The sequence below is a fragment of the Pseudorasbora parva genome, chromosome 21 (assembly GCF_024679245.1).
Source record: "Pseudorasbora parva isolate DD20220531a chromosome 21, ASM2467924v1, whole genome shotgun sequence".
NCBI classification, from domain to species: Eukaryota; Metazoa; Chordata; class Actinopteri; order Cypriniformes; family Gobionidae; genus Pseudorasbora; species Pseudorasbora parva.
This window is the reverse complement of record NC_090192.1, coordinates 18074037-18090465: the sequence shown is the minus strand read 5'-3', so window position 1 is coordinate 18090465 and position 16429 is coordinate 18074037. Positions and strand designations below refer to the sequence as shown.

General features: G+C 36.7%; 1 protein-coding gene across 2 annotated transcripts in view; it reads right to left on the bottom strand.

Moving 5' to 3' along the window:
- Positions 1-5259: 5259 nt before the first annotated feature.
- muc13b (mucin 13b, cell surface associated) overlaps positions 5260-16429 on the bottom strand; it is a 13694-nt gene continuing 2524 nt past the window's right edge. The window contains exons 2-15 of one of the 2 annotated variants that reach the window (XM_067429605.1): positions 15462-15542; positions 15152-15244; positions 14879-14971; positions 14573-14665; positions 12984-13085; positions 9462-9581; positions 9175-9281; positions 8951-9009; positions 8279-8391; positions 8039-8170; positions 7902-7944; positions 6706-6743; positions 6506-6593; positions 5260-6403 (exon numbers count right to left, since the gene is read on the bottom strand). In XM_067429605.1, the coding sequence (XP_067285706.1) occupies positions 6187-6403; positions 6506-6593; positions 6706-6743; positions 7902-7944; positions 8039-8170; positions 8279-8391; positions 8951-9009; positions 9175-9281; positions 9462-9581; positions 12984-13085; positions 14573-14665; positions 14879-14971; positions 15152-15244; positions 15462-15542 (1379 nt within the window). In that variant the 3' untranslated portion in view covers positions 5260-6186. The remainder of the gene's footprint in view (positions 6404-6505; positions 6594-6705; positions 6744-7901; positions 7945-8038; positions 8171-8278; positions 8392-8950; positions 9010-9174; positions 9282-9461; positions 9582-12983; positions 13086-14572; positions 14666-14878; positions 14972-15151; positions 15245-15461; positions 15543-16429) is intronic. The other variant, XM_067429608.1, reaches the window with a different exon arrangement.

The following is a 16429-nucleotide window of genomic DNA, read 5'->3' as shown; positions in this document are numbered from 1 at the left end:
ATTGCGGTTGGTTGATCTTAAGTTCCTGTCTATGAATACAACGCTCCTGATCGCTTTGGCCTCCTTCAATAGGGTGGGGGACCTGCAGGCATTTTCGGCTGATGAAGCATGCCTGGAATTTGGGCCGGGCAATTCTCACATGATCCTGAGACCCCGGCCTGGATATGTGCCCAAGGTTCCCAGCACTCCGTTCAGAGATCAGGTGGTAAACCTGCAAGCATTGCCTTTGGAGGAGGCAGACCCAGCCTTGGCACTGCTCTGTCCAGTACGCGCTTACATAGACAGAATGCAGTGTTTCAGGACCTCAGACCAGCTCTTTGTCTGTTATGGTGGGAAGCTGAAGGGAAAGGCTCTCTCAAAGCAGAGGTTGTCTCACTGGATAGTGGACACCATTGTTGTGACTTACCAGCAGCAGGGGCGCCCATGCTCCCTTGGGATTAGGCCACACTCCACCTGGAGTGTGGCCTCCTCTTGGGCTTTAGCACATGGTGCTCTGCTAGCAGACATCTACAGAGCTGCAGGCTGGGTGACACCAAACACATTCGCCAGATTCTACAATCTCTGAGTGGAGCCTGTGTCCGACTATGTACTCACCTCTACTAGTGGCCGGTAATGGGCTAGGCACAGGTGTCTTCGCTTGCTCGCCATTCCACTCCACGGACAGGATACATGCAATATTTCCTCAGGTGAGCTTTCCAGAAGCCCTGAGCTCCTCCAGCAGTGTCGACGCCGACACCAGTAAGTCTGCCCTATCTAGCTCAGACCGTCGTGTCCAGCCAGGTGCCGCCGTGTGCATGGTTCCCCCTTCAGGCGACCCCCACACGTATTTCCACTGTAAGCCTCACTGAGCGGGTGTATTTCCCTCGGCAAGACTGGCAGCCTTTCCACTCCTGGGGTTAAAAATCCACCTTCAGTTGGTGCCATTGGGCACTTTCTTAGATCTCGAAGTTGATAGGCTTCTAAGCGAAACCCCTATTTGTCAGTCACTGACATTATGTCTCCGTTCCCTCCTCAGGGAACAAGGGTTACATACCTAACCGAGACGTTTTTTTCTGTCCTATTTTACCTGAGGCATATGTGCAGAGAAGTCAATTAAGTTATCAGATATGGGTTTATCATGAAGAATTAAAAATTATTAAATGGCAGTGCAGTTCATAATATTCAGTTTGATTATTGATGCAGTTCATTTAAGTGTGCTGTGTAATAATGGAATGTATTTTGGAATCAAATAGCAAAAATTATAGTATGATGTAAAAAAAAGTTATTGGCATAGCCTATGCTAGAAACAAGCAAAAGTTGTATACAATTTAAAGAGATGGTTTCCCAGAGAAGGAGGCCTTAATAAATTATTAAAGGGTTAGTTCACCCAAAAATAAAAATTCTGTCAATAATTACTTACCCTAATGTCGTTCGACACCCGTAAGACCTCCGTTTATCTTTGGGACAAAAATTAAGATATTTTTTTGTTAAAATCCGATGGCTTAGAAAGGCTTTCACTGAAACCAAATCATTAAAGGGGGGGGTGAAATGCTGTTTCATGCATACTGAGCTTTTTACACCTTTAAAGACTTGGATTCCCATCCTAAACATAGACAAAGTTTCAAAAACTAATGTTGGACGTTTGATGGAGTATTTCTGTGTTAAAAATACTCCTTCCGGTTTCTCACAAGTTTCGGCGAGTTTTTTTCGAGTATGGCTCGACTTGACGTTAAATAGATCGGAAGGTCCTTGTATGGGCTGTACGGGCTCTTCTCCCGGAAGGGTGCGCGCGCGCGTAACTAGAGGGAGAGAGAGGAAATGCACGCTGTAAACAGTCTCTCAGGTGCAGATCCAGTCGTCCGTGAACACTTATGACGCGCCGCGCTTCACTTTATTCCTATGGGTGACGTCGAACGACTTCAACGCTTCAGCACAGCATTCCTGGAAGGCAGCGCTGCATTTGAACCGATTTGAACGCAGAAATGACGGGAAGCTTCAAGGCATCGCTTCAGTCGCGTCGCAAAGTGGATTTCCACGGTCACTGCTGTCACAGGACTTCACCAAATCATTACAAAGAAGTGTGTTTTTGACGGAGCGGTCCCAGCGATAAAGTTCGGTCCTGCTTTGGAAGCAGCCGGTGAGTTAATCAACTTCAAATGTCTCTGCTATTGGCTACCGTCGCATGAGTAAACATCAGTAAACGACAGGATCGCGTGCTTCATCATTTAAATGCGCTAACGGTTACTCCATTGTTGTTCTGTATAACACTAGTCTGAATCTGACTCTGACGTGCAAAACCATTTTGCTTGCTACCTCTAAGGTCTAGTCACATACAATAGTCCATAAACCGAATCATGTCCTCATAAACTGCGCGTAAAGACACACAGAGGCCCCTAAATACAGTACATACCACAGAGACGGACATCCTGATGTTGCCGTTTCTCCTGTTCAATTTATTTCAGCCTCAGATTTGATTGTGGATCATTATCTGTATTAGCTGAGATAGATGGGTTTCTCCACGCTTGAGGACATCACCGCTTTGTGCACATTCGTCATTCTTTAGCTCCGCCCACACGATACGCCTCCAGGCGCTCGGTTTTTTCCGGAAAGACTCGGTACAGCCCATATTTCTTTTATAAATATGATAAAACGAAAGACTTTTCGGAGATATGAAGGATGCAATACTACTCTATAGGTACTCAAGATTGACATGAGATTGACTGAAACTGAGTGTTTCACCCCCCCTTTAATCAATACACTGATTCATAACGGTTCTACACTTTGTTTTGAAATCGGCCCATCACTATAAAAGTCGTTATTTAATTGTTGTTTTTTTGCACACAAAAACTATTCTCATCGCTTCAAAAAATTATTGTAGAGCCAATGTAGTGAGATGGACTTTTTAACAACGTCTTTAGTGCCTTTTATGGGTCTTGAGAGAGGAAATGACATTGGTGTCAATAAAGGCCTTTCTGAGCCATCGGATTTCAACAAAAATATCTTAATTTGTGTTCTGAAGATGAACGGAGGTCTTATGGGTGTCGAACGACATTAGGGTAAGTAATTAATGAGAGAATTTTCATTTTTGGGTGAACTAACCCTTTAATTGTGTTTTAAAAAAATGTATTTCTGAAACAAAGGGATTAAAACCTGGACTATGGAATCCTACACTAAAATAAATAAGATTAATTTAAAACCAACTGAGCTAATCTGAATTTTAAAATTGCATGAAGCTGAGGAATCAAAGGAAAACAATGGCAGCAGAAAAAGACTGCAATATTACAAAACAAGAGAAAATTAAAAAGTAAAATAAACTGCAAAAAAACCAGCTGTAAAATAAATAAATAAATAAAAGGAATTATTGGCACCCTTACATATGTACAAAGAAGGCTGTGGAAATAAATCTGTATTGTTTATCCATTTGATCTTTAATTTAAAAATAAATTACAAAAATCTAACCATTCAACAAGTAAAACAAATGAAAGTGGGGTCAGGAGGGGATCACATTATGATAGAAATGTTTTTTCTCTAATACACATTGGCCACAATTATTGGTACCCCTATAAAGTACTATAAAAGTTAAATCTCTGAAGATACAATTTTTAGAACAGATGGGTGAAATTGTCCAAACTGTTCCTGTTTCAAAGGACGATTAATATAAGGGAACAGACAGGTAAAATTCCCTTATATGATCTATAACAATGAGTAAAACAAACGTTCTAGTGTGCAGCAAAAGATTCACAAATTAGAAAAAATTGCACAATGTAGAAAATCTAAGAAAATAACATGAACCATTCCATTTCCAACAATAAGAATTTCCAATCAACAGGAAATATGCCTGAAATAGGATGCAGTATGTTGTCTTCATGCAAGACATTTCAAGAAAATCCTCTGCTCTCATCCACAGAAAACAAAAAACAAAACAAAAAACCCCACCACATTCAGTTATCTATTGTCAGGCATTCTCTAAACTCATCAGGCAATATAGTAGAAGACTTTTTAGCTTGGCAAAAGTAGGTTGCAAAAAGTAGGTGCCATTAATTGTGGGCATTATTGTGTGCCCTGGTTTTTTGCATGCGTCTCCTGTTACTTGGATGTTTTTTGTGTGATTTTGTTAATAAACAATAAATTCTGCATTTGAATCCTTCTATTTCTTGTTTCTGAAACACTCCACAATACATTATGTATCCAAGTAATATGTGTCTTATTTGAAACACAACGTTAATTTAAACCTGCCTCCTTGTTGGTTTATTTTTTGGGTCACTCAAAGACATTCACAGTTATCCCATAGCCGCTCCTTTATCTTGGCTGTTGTAGGGTTGGGGTCGAGAGCGCTCTGAAACAGGTATTCATCAAGGATGTTTCTGTACATTGCTGCATTCATCTTTCCCTTGATCTTGCCACTGAAAAACATTCCACAGCATGATGCTGCCACCACCATGCTTATAGGAACGGTATTGGTCAGGTGATGAGCATTGCCTGGATTCCTCCAGACATAAAACTTGCCATTCAGGCCAAAGAGTTCAATCTTTTTTTCATTAGATCAGAGAATTTTGTTTCACATGGTCTGAGAGTCCTTCAGGTGGCTTTTGGCAAACCCCCGGAGGTTTTTCATGTGCTTTTTGCTGAAGAGTGGCTTCCGTCTTGCCAAGAGAAGGTTGTTCTTCTGGAAGGTCCTCCTCTATGCACAGAGAAATGCTGGAGCTCTGTCAGTGACCATCAGGTTCTCCGTCACCTCCCTGACTAAGGCCCTTTTCCCCTTATTACTCAGTTTGGCCAGGCGGACAGCTCTAGGAAGAGTCCTGGTGGTTCCAAACTTCTTCCATTTACAGATGATGGAGGCCACTGTGCTCACTGGGACCTTCAACGCGGAAATTTCTCTGCACCCTTCCCCAGATCCATGCCTCAATAAAATCGATGTCCACAGACAATTACTTGGTTTGTGCTCTGACATGCACTGTTAACTGTGGGACCTTATATAGACAGGTGTGTGCCTGTCCAATCAATTTACCACAGTTGTGCACAGTTGGAAACAGGATGTAAATGAGCTCAATTTTGAGTGTCATGTCAAAGGATGTGAATACTTGTGCATGTGATTGTTTTTACTTAAGAATTTGAATACATTTTTCCAAAGATTTCAAACAAACTTCATTCTCGTTATCATTATGGGGAAATGTGAATGTGAATACCTTCTGGATGCACTGTATATTAGAATAGAAAAAGTTTAATGTCAAACACTTATAGAAAAAAAGACAGGATGAAAAAGACATACCATAGACATGACATAAATACTTTTTTAATTCCATCTTATAAATATAAACAATTATATATTTTTTATATATTTTTAAATAATTAGAAATAAATCATTTGGTATTGCATAATACATTAAATCTCATAGTTCCAGTTAAAACAGTTAATCATAATTTCTCTTCCTGAATACATTAGGTGTATTACTGTCAAACGAAACAATGATTTCTTTCTATTAATTTTGTATACCTGAGTTCCAGCCCAAGCCCAAACAACACTAAAGCCAAATAAAACCCCAAACTGTCAAAAATAAAACAATTTTTACATTTATCTTACTTAAACATCCCCTGAATTAAAGGCACTGATGTGGTTTGAAAGAATGTTTTGTAAGAAAATTAAACGTAGAACAGAAGCAGCTGTAAAAGGTCACGGCAACACAACTTCCATTCAACAGTTTAGGAAATACATTTTGTCCAAGCTGAGCGTGAATCCCATGAGCTGAATATCATTAGCTGCTAATACAGAATGAACATATAGAGGAAATCTGAATTCTGTTCCGTTCTGTATGTAAAAATGCAAAAACTGTTTGTAATATTTGTATTTCATTTCATTACCCTTTGCATTTTAGTTTATACAGAAATAATAACAATAAAAAAGTAATTGATGAGGAAAAATCATCCAATTGCAGAGATTTGTCCTGATCAACATGTGTTAATATCTGCGGATTTTATCATCATCTTGCCGAAAGTACGGGTTTTGGACACCGCCATTTTCACCTCCTCTCCCAGTGTAACCGGAGTACGCTGGGGGAACTTGACGCCGGTAGCTCACATCGTCTTCATAATCAGTATAGCGCTACAAAAACACAAATAATGAATATAAACAGTTGCAGATTCATTATTAATAAAGGAGTTTTTATCATTTGAATCAAATGGGTTAATAAAACAGGGTTAGTGAGTATCATTTAAGATGTGTTCTAACCGTTTTGCTGTCTGGGTGATCCCTGGTCACCAGTGCCTGATTGCTCCCACTGTTGGTCATCTCTAGACTATTAGACTTCCAGCTGGCATCAGGGTTGGCCCGTGGGATTCTGGGAACTCCTGTAGGCTTATGTAATTCTGCATTGCCATAGTTTGAGCTAAAGTCTACCTGGGATGAGGAGCTTTCCTTTGGATTCCTATAATTGTAAATGGACACACAGACAAAAATTAATGTGTTGTATCCACATGTATAGATTGTTTGTGTAAACAGACCTAGAACATGTGTCCTTGACTCTCACCTGCAGCTTACAAATATCAGGGCCACAATAAAGATGATCAGCAATGCACCCAATACAGTGGACACCACAACCACAACCAAAAGAAACGCTGTAACAAGAAGTTCATTAAACAGAGATGCATACATTTTCCTTAAAATTACTCAGCATAACAGAGATGCAACTTGATTCTGATGATGGCGATGGAGATGATGATTACTTACGATCATTGCAATTAAATCCAGCATAGCCAAATGGGCAACTAAAATAAGAAAAACAGCTTTCAGTTATATTGTGCAACCACAACACCCATAATAACACATATTATATTACATTAATGTTTTGGCATTGTCAGATTTAAATACAGGCAGCTGTTTCTTAAGGAGCTACTTTTGCTATCCTAAAAATATTTTATCCTAAAGACTTTTATTTCAGTAACCTCATTTATTCAGGTTGATTCATGCCTTTAACAATATTTGATTTGAATAAAACTAGTTAAAGTTGAAAATATAGTTTTTAATGTTTATATATTCTATGTGGTTTTTATGTCTAAGACAAAGCATGTGCAAATTCAATACCATGGCGAAGCGTCTTTTTATTCACTGCAGTTTTATGGAGAAAATGCAGTCTCCAAAACGCGGTTTAATATCGCCAGTGTGTTTCTGACGTCAAAAACTTCCTTGTAACCAATCACATCAACATGCGGGTGGGCTTTAGCGTGTTATTAACAATTCTCTGAAGCAGCGGACTCTCAATAGAAGCCAGGTTATACCAGTATATTTTTCTGTTGATATGAAAAATCATGTACATTTAGCAAAATATATTGTGTTTGAAAATTACGATGTTATGATTAACTATATTCCTTTCTTCACTGACGTTCTGAGTTGTTCTAAGCATTTCTAAGGATACTGATTTTTAAAGGCAGCTGTTTGACTCTGAGATGGCAAACAGGAACATGGTTTGTGTAACATTAGAAACACATTATTAGCTGTTTGATAGCATAGGCAAGCCAAAGGTTAATCATATTAATTACGGTTATGTGTTGTAGAGGGTGATACATAAACGCATTACCATTCTGATACATTGACTTGTAGACAAGCCTGTATGAGTGAGCGGAGGTGGGGCTCATTGGCATATTCATACTAAACGAAGCAAGGGTGAGTTACATTCAAGCTATTTTATGGCATGAATACATTTATTTTTCACAGGAAAACACGTTTGTGTAATTCTGGTGATCGAAGATGTTACCGATCCATCACTTAACTTCAAAGGGCTTGAAACTGATTTTTCATTGGTGAGCCTTAAGAGTATGTTATATTATAGAGGTCCTTGGTGGACCCTGGGACAACATTAATGGAATTATTTTTGACATAATAATGACATTAACATAGACACATGAAAATCACTAATGAGTGCATACTTTTTACATTTTCCTTCTTCTGCTTTTTGCCCATTTGGACAAGCTGTAAAAAGATGGGAGCACAAGAGTAAAATTATCAGAACCCGTCTGAATGTTTCAAAGTTGTGCATAAATAACAATGAAACAAAAATACTTACGAATGCAGGAATGTGATGTGAATTCTGAGTTGATGAACCCTTCGCTGCAATCACACATTACATTACCATTATCTTCCGTACATTTTGAGGTGGTGGAACTGTCACAAACTCCAACGTCACACGCACTGCTTGCTGTGATTTAAATAAATAAATAACAAATTACTAACGTATGCCTCATTTATAATTTCTGAAATGGTTAAACATGGGTAAACCAGTTTAAAAGAAGCTTTAGAAACATACGCTTGAATTGTTCAAAGTCGGTATTTGCCTGAATCAATTTTTCAACTGTTTCAGATGTGGCAGGCGATGACAAGTCATAGAAATTCTGCACTTCTGCAATTATACTGCCAGAACTGAAAGAATGGGTACAAGGAAAATATGATTTAAAAAAACAAAAACACATGCAACAACACTTATTTGATATTAAATAATTCCTGTCATAATGCTAAGACTGAAAATGCCAATTATTATTTGCAGCTTATTTAACTGTGACTGAGCTTTTAATTTTATTTTCTGTTGAATAACAATGATTAAAAGAAACCTAAAAGCTCAGCCTCAGTTACATAAATTGCAAATAATAATAGAAAAAAAATGAATAATGAACAATTTCATTCAATAATAAAATGAAAATTCTGTCATCATTTACTCAACTTCCAGGGTATTTTTTTTTTTTTTGGCTTGATGGATGTCAACCAACATGTAGATACTTAATATTCCCAATATGTCTAATAGTATATTCCATTAACTATTTGATTACCCATATTCTTCAAAATATCTTATTTTGTGTTCAGCAGAAGAAAGAAATTCATTGATTCAATTCACAGGTTTGGAACAACTTGAGGGTGAGAAAAAACATGACAGAATTGACATTTTAATGGTTAAAAAAATACTATTATAATAACTGGTACTCACCGTAGCTGAAAAACAATGGAATTAACGTAGCCATCTTCATTACGCAGAGTTTCCTTGAGCTGTATTGGGTTGAAATCAGCTGTTACATATTCACAACCATTTATTTGCATCACTCATCCTTTACAAAATAGGAAGGATGGAAAATCTGTACACTGACATGCTGCCGCACAGTGTTGTTTAGGATTGAATCGTTCCATGAATCAAAAGGAAATTCAGTATCTTACCGCTTTCTCAATTTGACTTGCTGTTTCCTGAAACTGTTTAGATTGTTTGTTTTCCATTTCTGGCACAAAATCCCCTTTCACAGTTAAATTACCAGGGAAGACCTTAGCTGCAATTGTTAAAAAAAGAGTATATATTTAAGTGAATATATTAATTGATGAATTGCTAAAACTGCATAGATACCTGATGTTACTATTCTTATATTGAGATCACAGGAAAACACATTATGATATTTCGATTGCACATCTCCACTTATTTTTTGATGATTCAAAGCTGAGCAAAGTCATACTTAGAGCACAGCCTCTTTCCAGATAAACCAGCCCAGGACGGCAGATGCAAGCAAAGCCATCAAACCGTTGTTCACAGGTAACGCCTCCAATACAAGGATTTGGTACACAGGGATTTGGAGCTAGTAAAAAAAAAAAAAAAAACAATGACATTTTCACCTGCAATAGCCAGTAAATTATCTTTTTCTGCAAATGTTTAAAGATTATAATAAATTGTTTATAAAATTCTCTAAGACGATTCTTACCCTCATGTCACGTAAACCCCATAGAACCCTTGTTTTATAAGAAACATAAAAGGAGAAATGGTCCCACTTTATATTAGGTGGCCTTAACTACTATGTACTTACATCAAAAAATAAGTACAAAGTACAAATTGTGTTCATATTGTATTGCAAAACACATTTTAGTGATATTGAGATGGGAAACAGTTAAAGTTAGTGAGAGTTGTGTTGGTATGGGTAAGTTTAAGAGTTAGGTGTAAGGGAAGGGTCAAATGTGTAATTATAAATGTAACTACAGAAATTAATTACAGATGTAATTAAATGCAGGTATTTTTTTAAGTGGAAGTACTATGTAAAAAACATGTACACAATAAGGGCATTGTAGTACATAATAGTTAGTAGTTAAGGCCACCTAATATAAAGTGGGTCCAGGGAAATTCTGAAGAATTACACTGATTGCTCTTTTCTATTCAATTACAGCAAACGAGAATGACGTTTACAAGCTTTGAAATAGACTCAAAGCACCAGTTTCATAAAAGTAGTTAATATGATTTATGTGCTATATTCCAAGTTTTATTAATCTAAATGCCTTGGTGTAACCTTGTCAAGTTCATTGTGTAGCAAATAGCAATGTCTTAAATGAATCAGTTGATCCAGTTCACAAATTATTGATTTGAAAAGATCTTTGGTTTAACTTTGACTAAATGATCCAGTCATAGCAGATCATAGCAGTCATAGTGAGCTCATAAGAAGTGAAGATTCTCTGTGAATAAAAGCCTTCTGGAACATTATTCAAGGACTAAATGATCTCAGCATACACTAAAATAAAATTATGTTTTTATTGTCCTCAACACTCATAAGACACTTAAACTCCGAGACACTTTTCTCCCCTGGCTCCTATCTAAATAAGATATGATTTATAAAAATAAATAAAACTTAATTGCACTGAGGCCTATGAACTTTTTTATTTAAGAATGTGTGTACTTGTGCAGCTTGTAATCCCAGATGAAAAGATGTATACTGTATAAAAAATGTACTTGAAATTCAAGTAGTTTGTAGTACATTTGTTTTCCAAAAATGTTTACTTAAAGTGCATTAAAAATAGATTGTATTACATTTTAATATACTTTTAAAAAAGTGTACTACAAGTACTTTGGTAATAAATATAGGCTTAATTAAGCTTTTAAGAAATATACTAAAAAAATATACTTTAAGTGTGTTTAGACACATTTTACTATTACTTAAAGTATATTTTGTGTGTTCTTTGTGTAAGAACATAGCAGTGGTATGCACTTGGGAGTGGGGGTGGTGGAGGGCGTGAGCTCCTGCACCTTTTATCGTGCTCGCACAAACGCAAATTCTAATTTCTACTGGAGGCAATTTAATCAACACCCCCGGAACCAGAACATGATTCTTACTGAGGAGGGACACAGGGGGCTTTAAAATCTATGTAGTGAGATTTGTCTGTCTTATAACAACTATAAAAACATTGTCCAATGTACTGGCAGAAAAAAATATTAGTCATTATAACATTACATTAACATTCTTTATATTTCAAATGGTAAATTAAGCTGTGTATTTTTCTCCTATTTCTTCAACAATTTGGCTTAATGAAGTAAATGATCAACAGTACAATTAAGGCCTCGATATACTTCAGGTGAAATCGAAGAACAAACTTATGTGATGTAATTTCAAACAAAATCAGGCCAAAATGAACTTCGTTTGGAGTTTGTTTTGGGAGTTCAGGCCCAATTATACTCACAAAGTTATTTTTCATTTCATGCTTAGAGTTAAAATTTGAAAGTTGAAATTTCTATAGTTGAAAATGTGACTGTCAGCGAACATCCTGATGCCGCTGTCACAATAACTCAGTTTGGACTTTTTTGTTGATTTGGTTTAATCATTCAGTTCAGGGGTCCGTTCTTCGTACCTTGCTTAATATATCTGAGATGATTTGACAGTTCCCAGATTGTCTAATAGTGATAACTGATTACTGGCTAATTTGGTTCTTCAAACGAATTTGCAGATTGGATTAAAATATCTGGATTACATTATCTAAGATTACTGCGCGTTCCTGGGTTGACTGAAGAGGGCAGATGCATCGATACTCGAAACCACGATCATCAATGCAACGATTGGCTGGCATCAAGACAACAATGACATTATATAATAGAGTTACTTCAGCGATTAGCATATGGCTTTGTATCGGTAGAAACCCTGGAGTATATTCAAATGATTGTGCTTCCCCATAATATCCCATAATAGTGTGTGTTAGTGTGTAAGACTAAGAAATACACTTGGATCCACAGATCTCAGCACGTTCTATTTGCTCCAAAAACACTCATTGGCTTCATCGCTCTAGGATTAGACCAGCACCACTGGGGACAGAGCCTTCTTTAACGCTGCTTCACGACTGTGGAATTGCCCTCCCTGAACATCTGAGGGCTCAAACGACTGCTGCTTTTAAAACGGGACTAAAAACTTACCTGTTTAGAAAGTCTTTCAATTATTAAAATACTTTGAGTTTACATTTTTGTGTTGATTAACTTAATTCTTAATTGCTCGAACTGCTTTATTTTATTGTTTCTCCCCTTGTGGCACTGTAAAGTGCTTTATGAATAAAATGTATTATTATTATTTATTTGCACTAAATGTACTAAAAGTGGTTCCATTTGAACACAATTGAATATATTAATATTGCGAAATAGCTTAAAATTACTTATCTTATAAATCTCTTAAAAGTACACTTAATATACTTAAAGTTGTTCCAAAATAATACATGTAATATGCACTTAGTATAGTACAATTAAAATATATTAAGTGTGGCAAAAAAGCACAATTTAAATACATTTCCTTTTCACCTGGGATGGGCTACAATGCTGATTCAAATTACTTCAGATGTGAAAATAGTTAGACCAGTAACAGTCTTTTAAATGCATGCAACTCTGGGACAAATAACTGCACCATTTCAGTTGAAAAGAGGTTACTTGCCTCTGGCACCACAGATGATATTGAAAGTGACAGAAGCAGCAATCGCATTAACAAACAGAGAAACATAATCCCACACTAAATAATGATAAGGTGGTCAGACATTTTGACTGCCCAAATATATGAGCAACTTCTTAAAAAATAAATATGCTTATAATATGGGGACATACAAGTCTGAAAGGAAGTCATATGGGTCACTTTGTGACACTTCTAGGATTATTGTCCTTTTTAAACTTACAGGGTTCCCTTATTATGTACTTCTATGTAGCCTTTTGGACCTGCTAGTGGTATTTTGGACTATGGACATGCAAGTACCTTGTGTTGTAGTTGTTGTGGTGGCAGTAGAAGTTGTGGCCGAAGTATCATCTGTAGAATTGGATGTTGTGTTAAAAGTAACAGTAGCCGTCGTCTCAGGAGCTGTGGGGAAAGGTTTTATGTTAGGGGAGGTTGCTGAAAGAGCATAATAAACTCCAACAAGGTGATCTTTGTCGTAAGTTAGGAACCTGGGTGTGGTCTCTGATACCAATCTTTCATTTGAAAGCCAAGTTTCTAGTATCTGTAAAACCAAATTTCATCTTTAAGATGAAATTTCTTCATCTTAATTTGGATATATTCATCTTAAAAATATATCCAAATTATGACTGTTCTCATTCTCAATCCAAAATGCAGAACAGTTAGTTCATGAGTTCATGACCTTAAAACAGATTATTGTAATGTTTTTAATGGGTGGTTGCCCTATTAAACATTGCATACATTTTAAATACTTGCTAATTACTTACAAAGCACTAAATGGTTTAGCTCCCCAATACTTAAAAGAGCTCTTAACGCATAATAGTTCTTCACTTCTATTACAATTGCAGGCAGTAGATCGTTTTACTATTTAGCACCTAAACTCTAGAACTTCCTAGCATTGTTTGGGAAGACGACACACTCTGTCAGTTTAAATCTAGACTAAAAACGCACCTCTTTAAACTGACATAGAACATTATCAATTCCTATTATTCAATTCAGTGAAATATTTTTTAGACTGCATTATCTAGGTCAGCTGAAACCGGGAACACTTCCCATAACACCTGATGTATAGATTACATCATAAAAATAATGGCATATACGCTAATGTTAGTCTCTATGTTTATCCCGAGGTTTACAGTAGTATGCCTTATCCAGATCAGATGGGGTACCTGTGCCTAGACACGACCACAATGCAGCCCTAAAGCGGCACAACTAAAAACGCTTTATTATGCATGCCAGAGAAACAATTTGGCATCCATTTTGTAAAGAAAAATGATGTGCCTGCACACATATGTACTCAAAGGTGCTTGCCTATACACTACACATTTAATGCTTACATGCATGCCTTCACCATTTTGCAGATTTTACTTTAAGTTTCCACGAAAATTATAACGGTATCGTTTCAAAACTATTGTTTCGAGCTTTGCGTTCTCTAGCCGCCGGGGCACTGCTGCTGTGTGGATGAGCTGCTGGAAAGCATTGAAAGTTTTGTTCAAAAATGGTGTCGTGAAATTGGCCCCAAAGTAAATAACTAATGATTTCTTACAGTGAAAATGAATCAATCAAAAACTTACTTTAGCTGGACAATAACTTTTTTCTAGAGCTAATGTACATCCTAAACGATCTCTTTTTCTTTCATTTCCTATTATCACTGTAAAGCTGCTTTGAAACAATCTGTTTTATAAAAAGCACTATATAAATGAAGGTGACTTGACTTGATAAGTCTTATATCACCCTCATGAGGTTTGTTTAGTGATAATGACCAGATGACTGTATACATCTGGTTATCATCTCATTACATATCCCACACAATACACAGCAACTCATCCTATTTTATCTTACAGCTTGCTATGTTGGGCCAGTAAGATTTTGGACTATGGATATGTGAGTACCTTGTGTTGTAGCATTTGTGCTGGCAGAAGTATTATCTGTAGAATTAGATGTTGTGGTTGTGTTTAAAGTACCAGTAGTCTTCGTCACAGGAGCTGTGTGGAACGTTTTTATGTTAGGGGAAGTTGGGGAAAGAGCATAAATTCTTGTTTAGTGATAATGACCAGATGACTATGGGTACATCTGATCATTATCACGTCATTACATATCCTACATCATATACAGCTACTCATCCTATTTCATCTTACAGATTGCTATGTAGCCTTCAGGCCTGTAAGTGAGATTTTGGACTATGGATGTGTGAGTACCTTGTGTTGTAGCATTTGTGCTGGCAGAAGTATCAACTGTAGAATTAGATGTTGTGGTTGGGTTTAAAGTACCGGTAGTCTTTGTCACAGGAGCTGTGTGAAAAGGTTTTATGTTAGTGGAAGTTGGTGAAAGAGCATAAATTCTTGTTTAGTGATAATGACCAGATTACATATCCTACATAATATACAACTACTCATCCTATTTCATCTTACAGATTGTTATGTAGCCTTCAGGCCTGCTAGTGGGATTTTGGACTATGGATGTGTGAGTACCTTGTGTTGTAGCATTTGTGCTGGCAGAAGTATCAACTGTAGAATTAGATGTTGTGGTTGGGTTTAAAGTACCGGTAGTCTTCGTCACAGGAGCTGTGTGAAAAGGTTTTATGTTAGTGGAAGTTGGTGAAAGAGCATAAACTCTTGTTTAGTGATAATGACCAGAAGACTGTAGGTACATCTGATCATTATCACTTATCTCATTACATAACCTACATAATATACAGCTACTCATCCAATTTTATCTTACAGCTTGCTATATAAACTTTTGACCTGCTAGCAGGATTTTGGACTATGGATGTGTGAGTACCTTGTGTAGAAGTTGTGTTGGCAGCAGTAGAATTGGATTCTGTGTCTGTTTTAAAAGCACCATTATTCATCGTCCCAGGAGCTGTGTGGAAAGGTTTTAAGTTAGGGGAGGCTAGTGAAAGAGCATAATAAATTCTTGTTTAGTGATAATGACCAGATGACTGTGGGTACATCCGGTCATTATCACTTATCATCTCATTACATACATATTCCACATAATATACAGCTATCCGTCATCAATAAATACATAGATAGGAAATATTGATCTGAGGTGAAATAATTTTATACCTTTACCTGTATTTTATCTTACAGTTTCTGCTCAAACAAATAGTCATTAAATGGATTCACCCAAAAATGAAAATGTGATGTTTTTGATGTCAAATAGAACATATTAATTAGAATTAGACTCCATTGACATGCATTATGCGAGCAACGTTTGAGTTAAAAATCTTCATTTGTGTTCTACTGAAGAAGAAAAAAACACCTACATCTTGGATGCCCTGGGGGTAAGCAGTTAAACATAAAACAAATATTTTTGGGTGAACTATCCCTTTAACAATATACAAAACAACTGGCCTAGAACAAGATGAACTCTACCACATAACAGTAATGTTAATACTGAAATTTTCACCATAGTAGGCTTCATGCTGAATGCCACATGAAAAAAAAGAAAAACCGCTCTCGCATCCACTTGTTAGAGAAATTGAACTGATGGGAATATCTATGGACTTTAAGGTAATCAGATAACCTAGCTAGTTATTTTTGTATTAAAATTTATTATCCAAATGTTAGTAAGAAGAAATAAAAATCTTTTGGATATCAATCTGCATATGCGATGGACATAGCTCATCTTATAGCTCCTCTGAAGGCATCTTGAGTAAAACATCTTAAAAGATCTGGACTAGAAGAGATGCACATAACCACTAATTTGTTTTCTATAGCCCATGCCAGATGAAACTATACCATGTT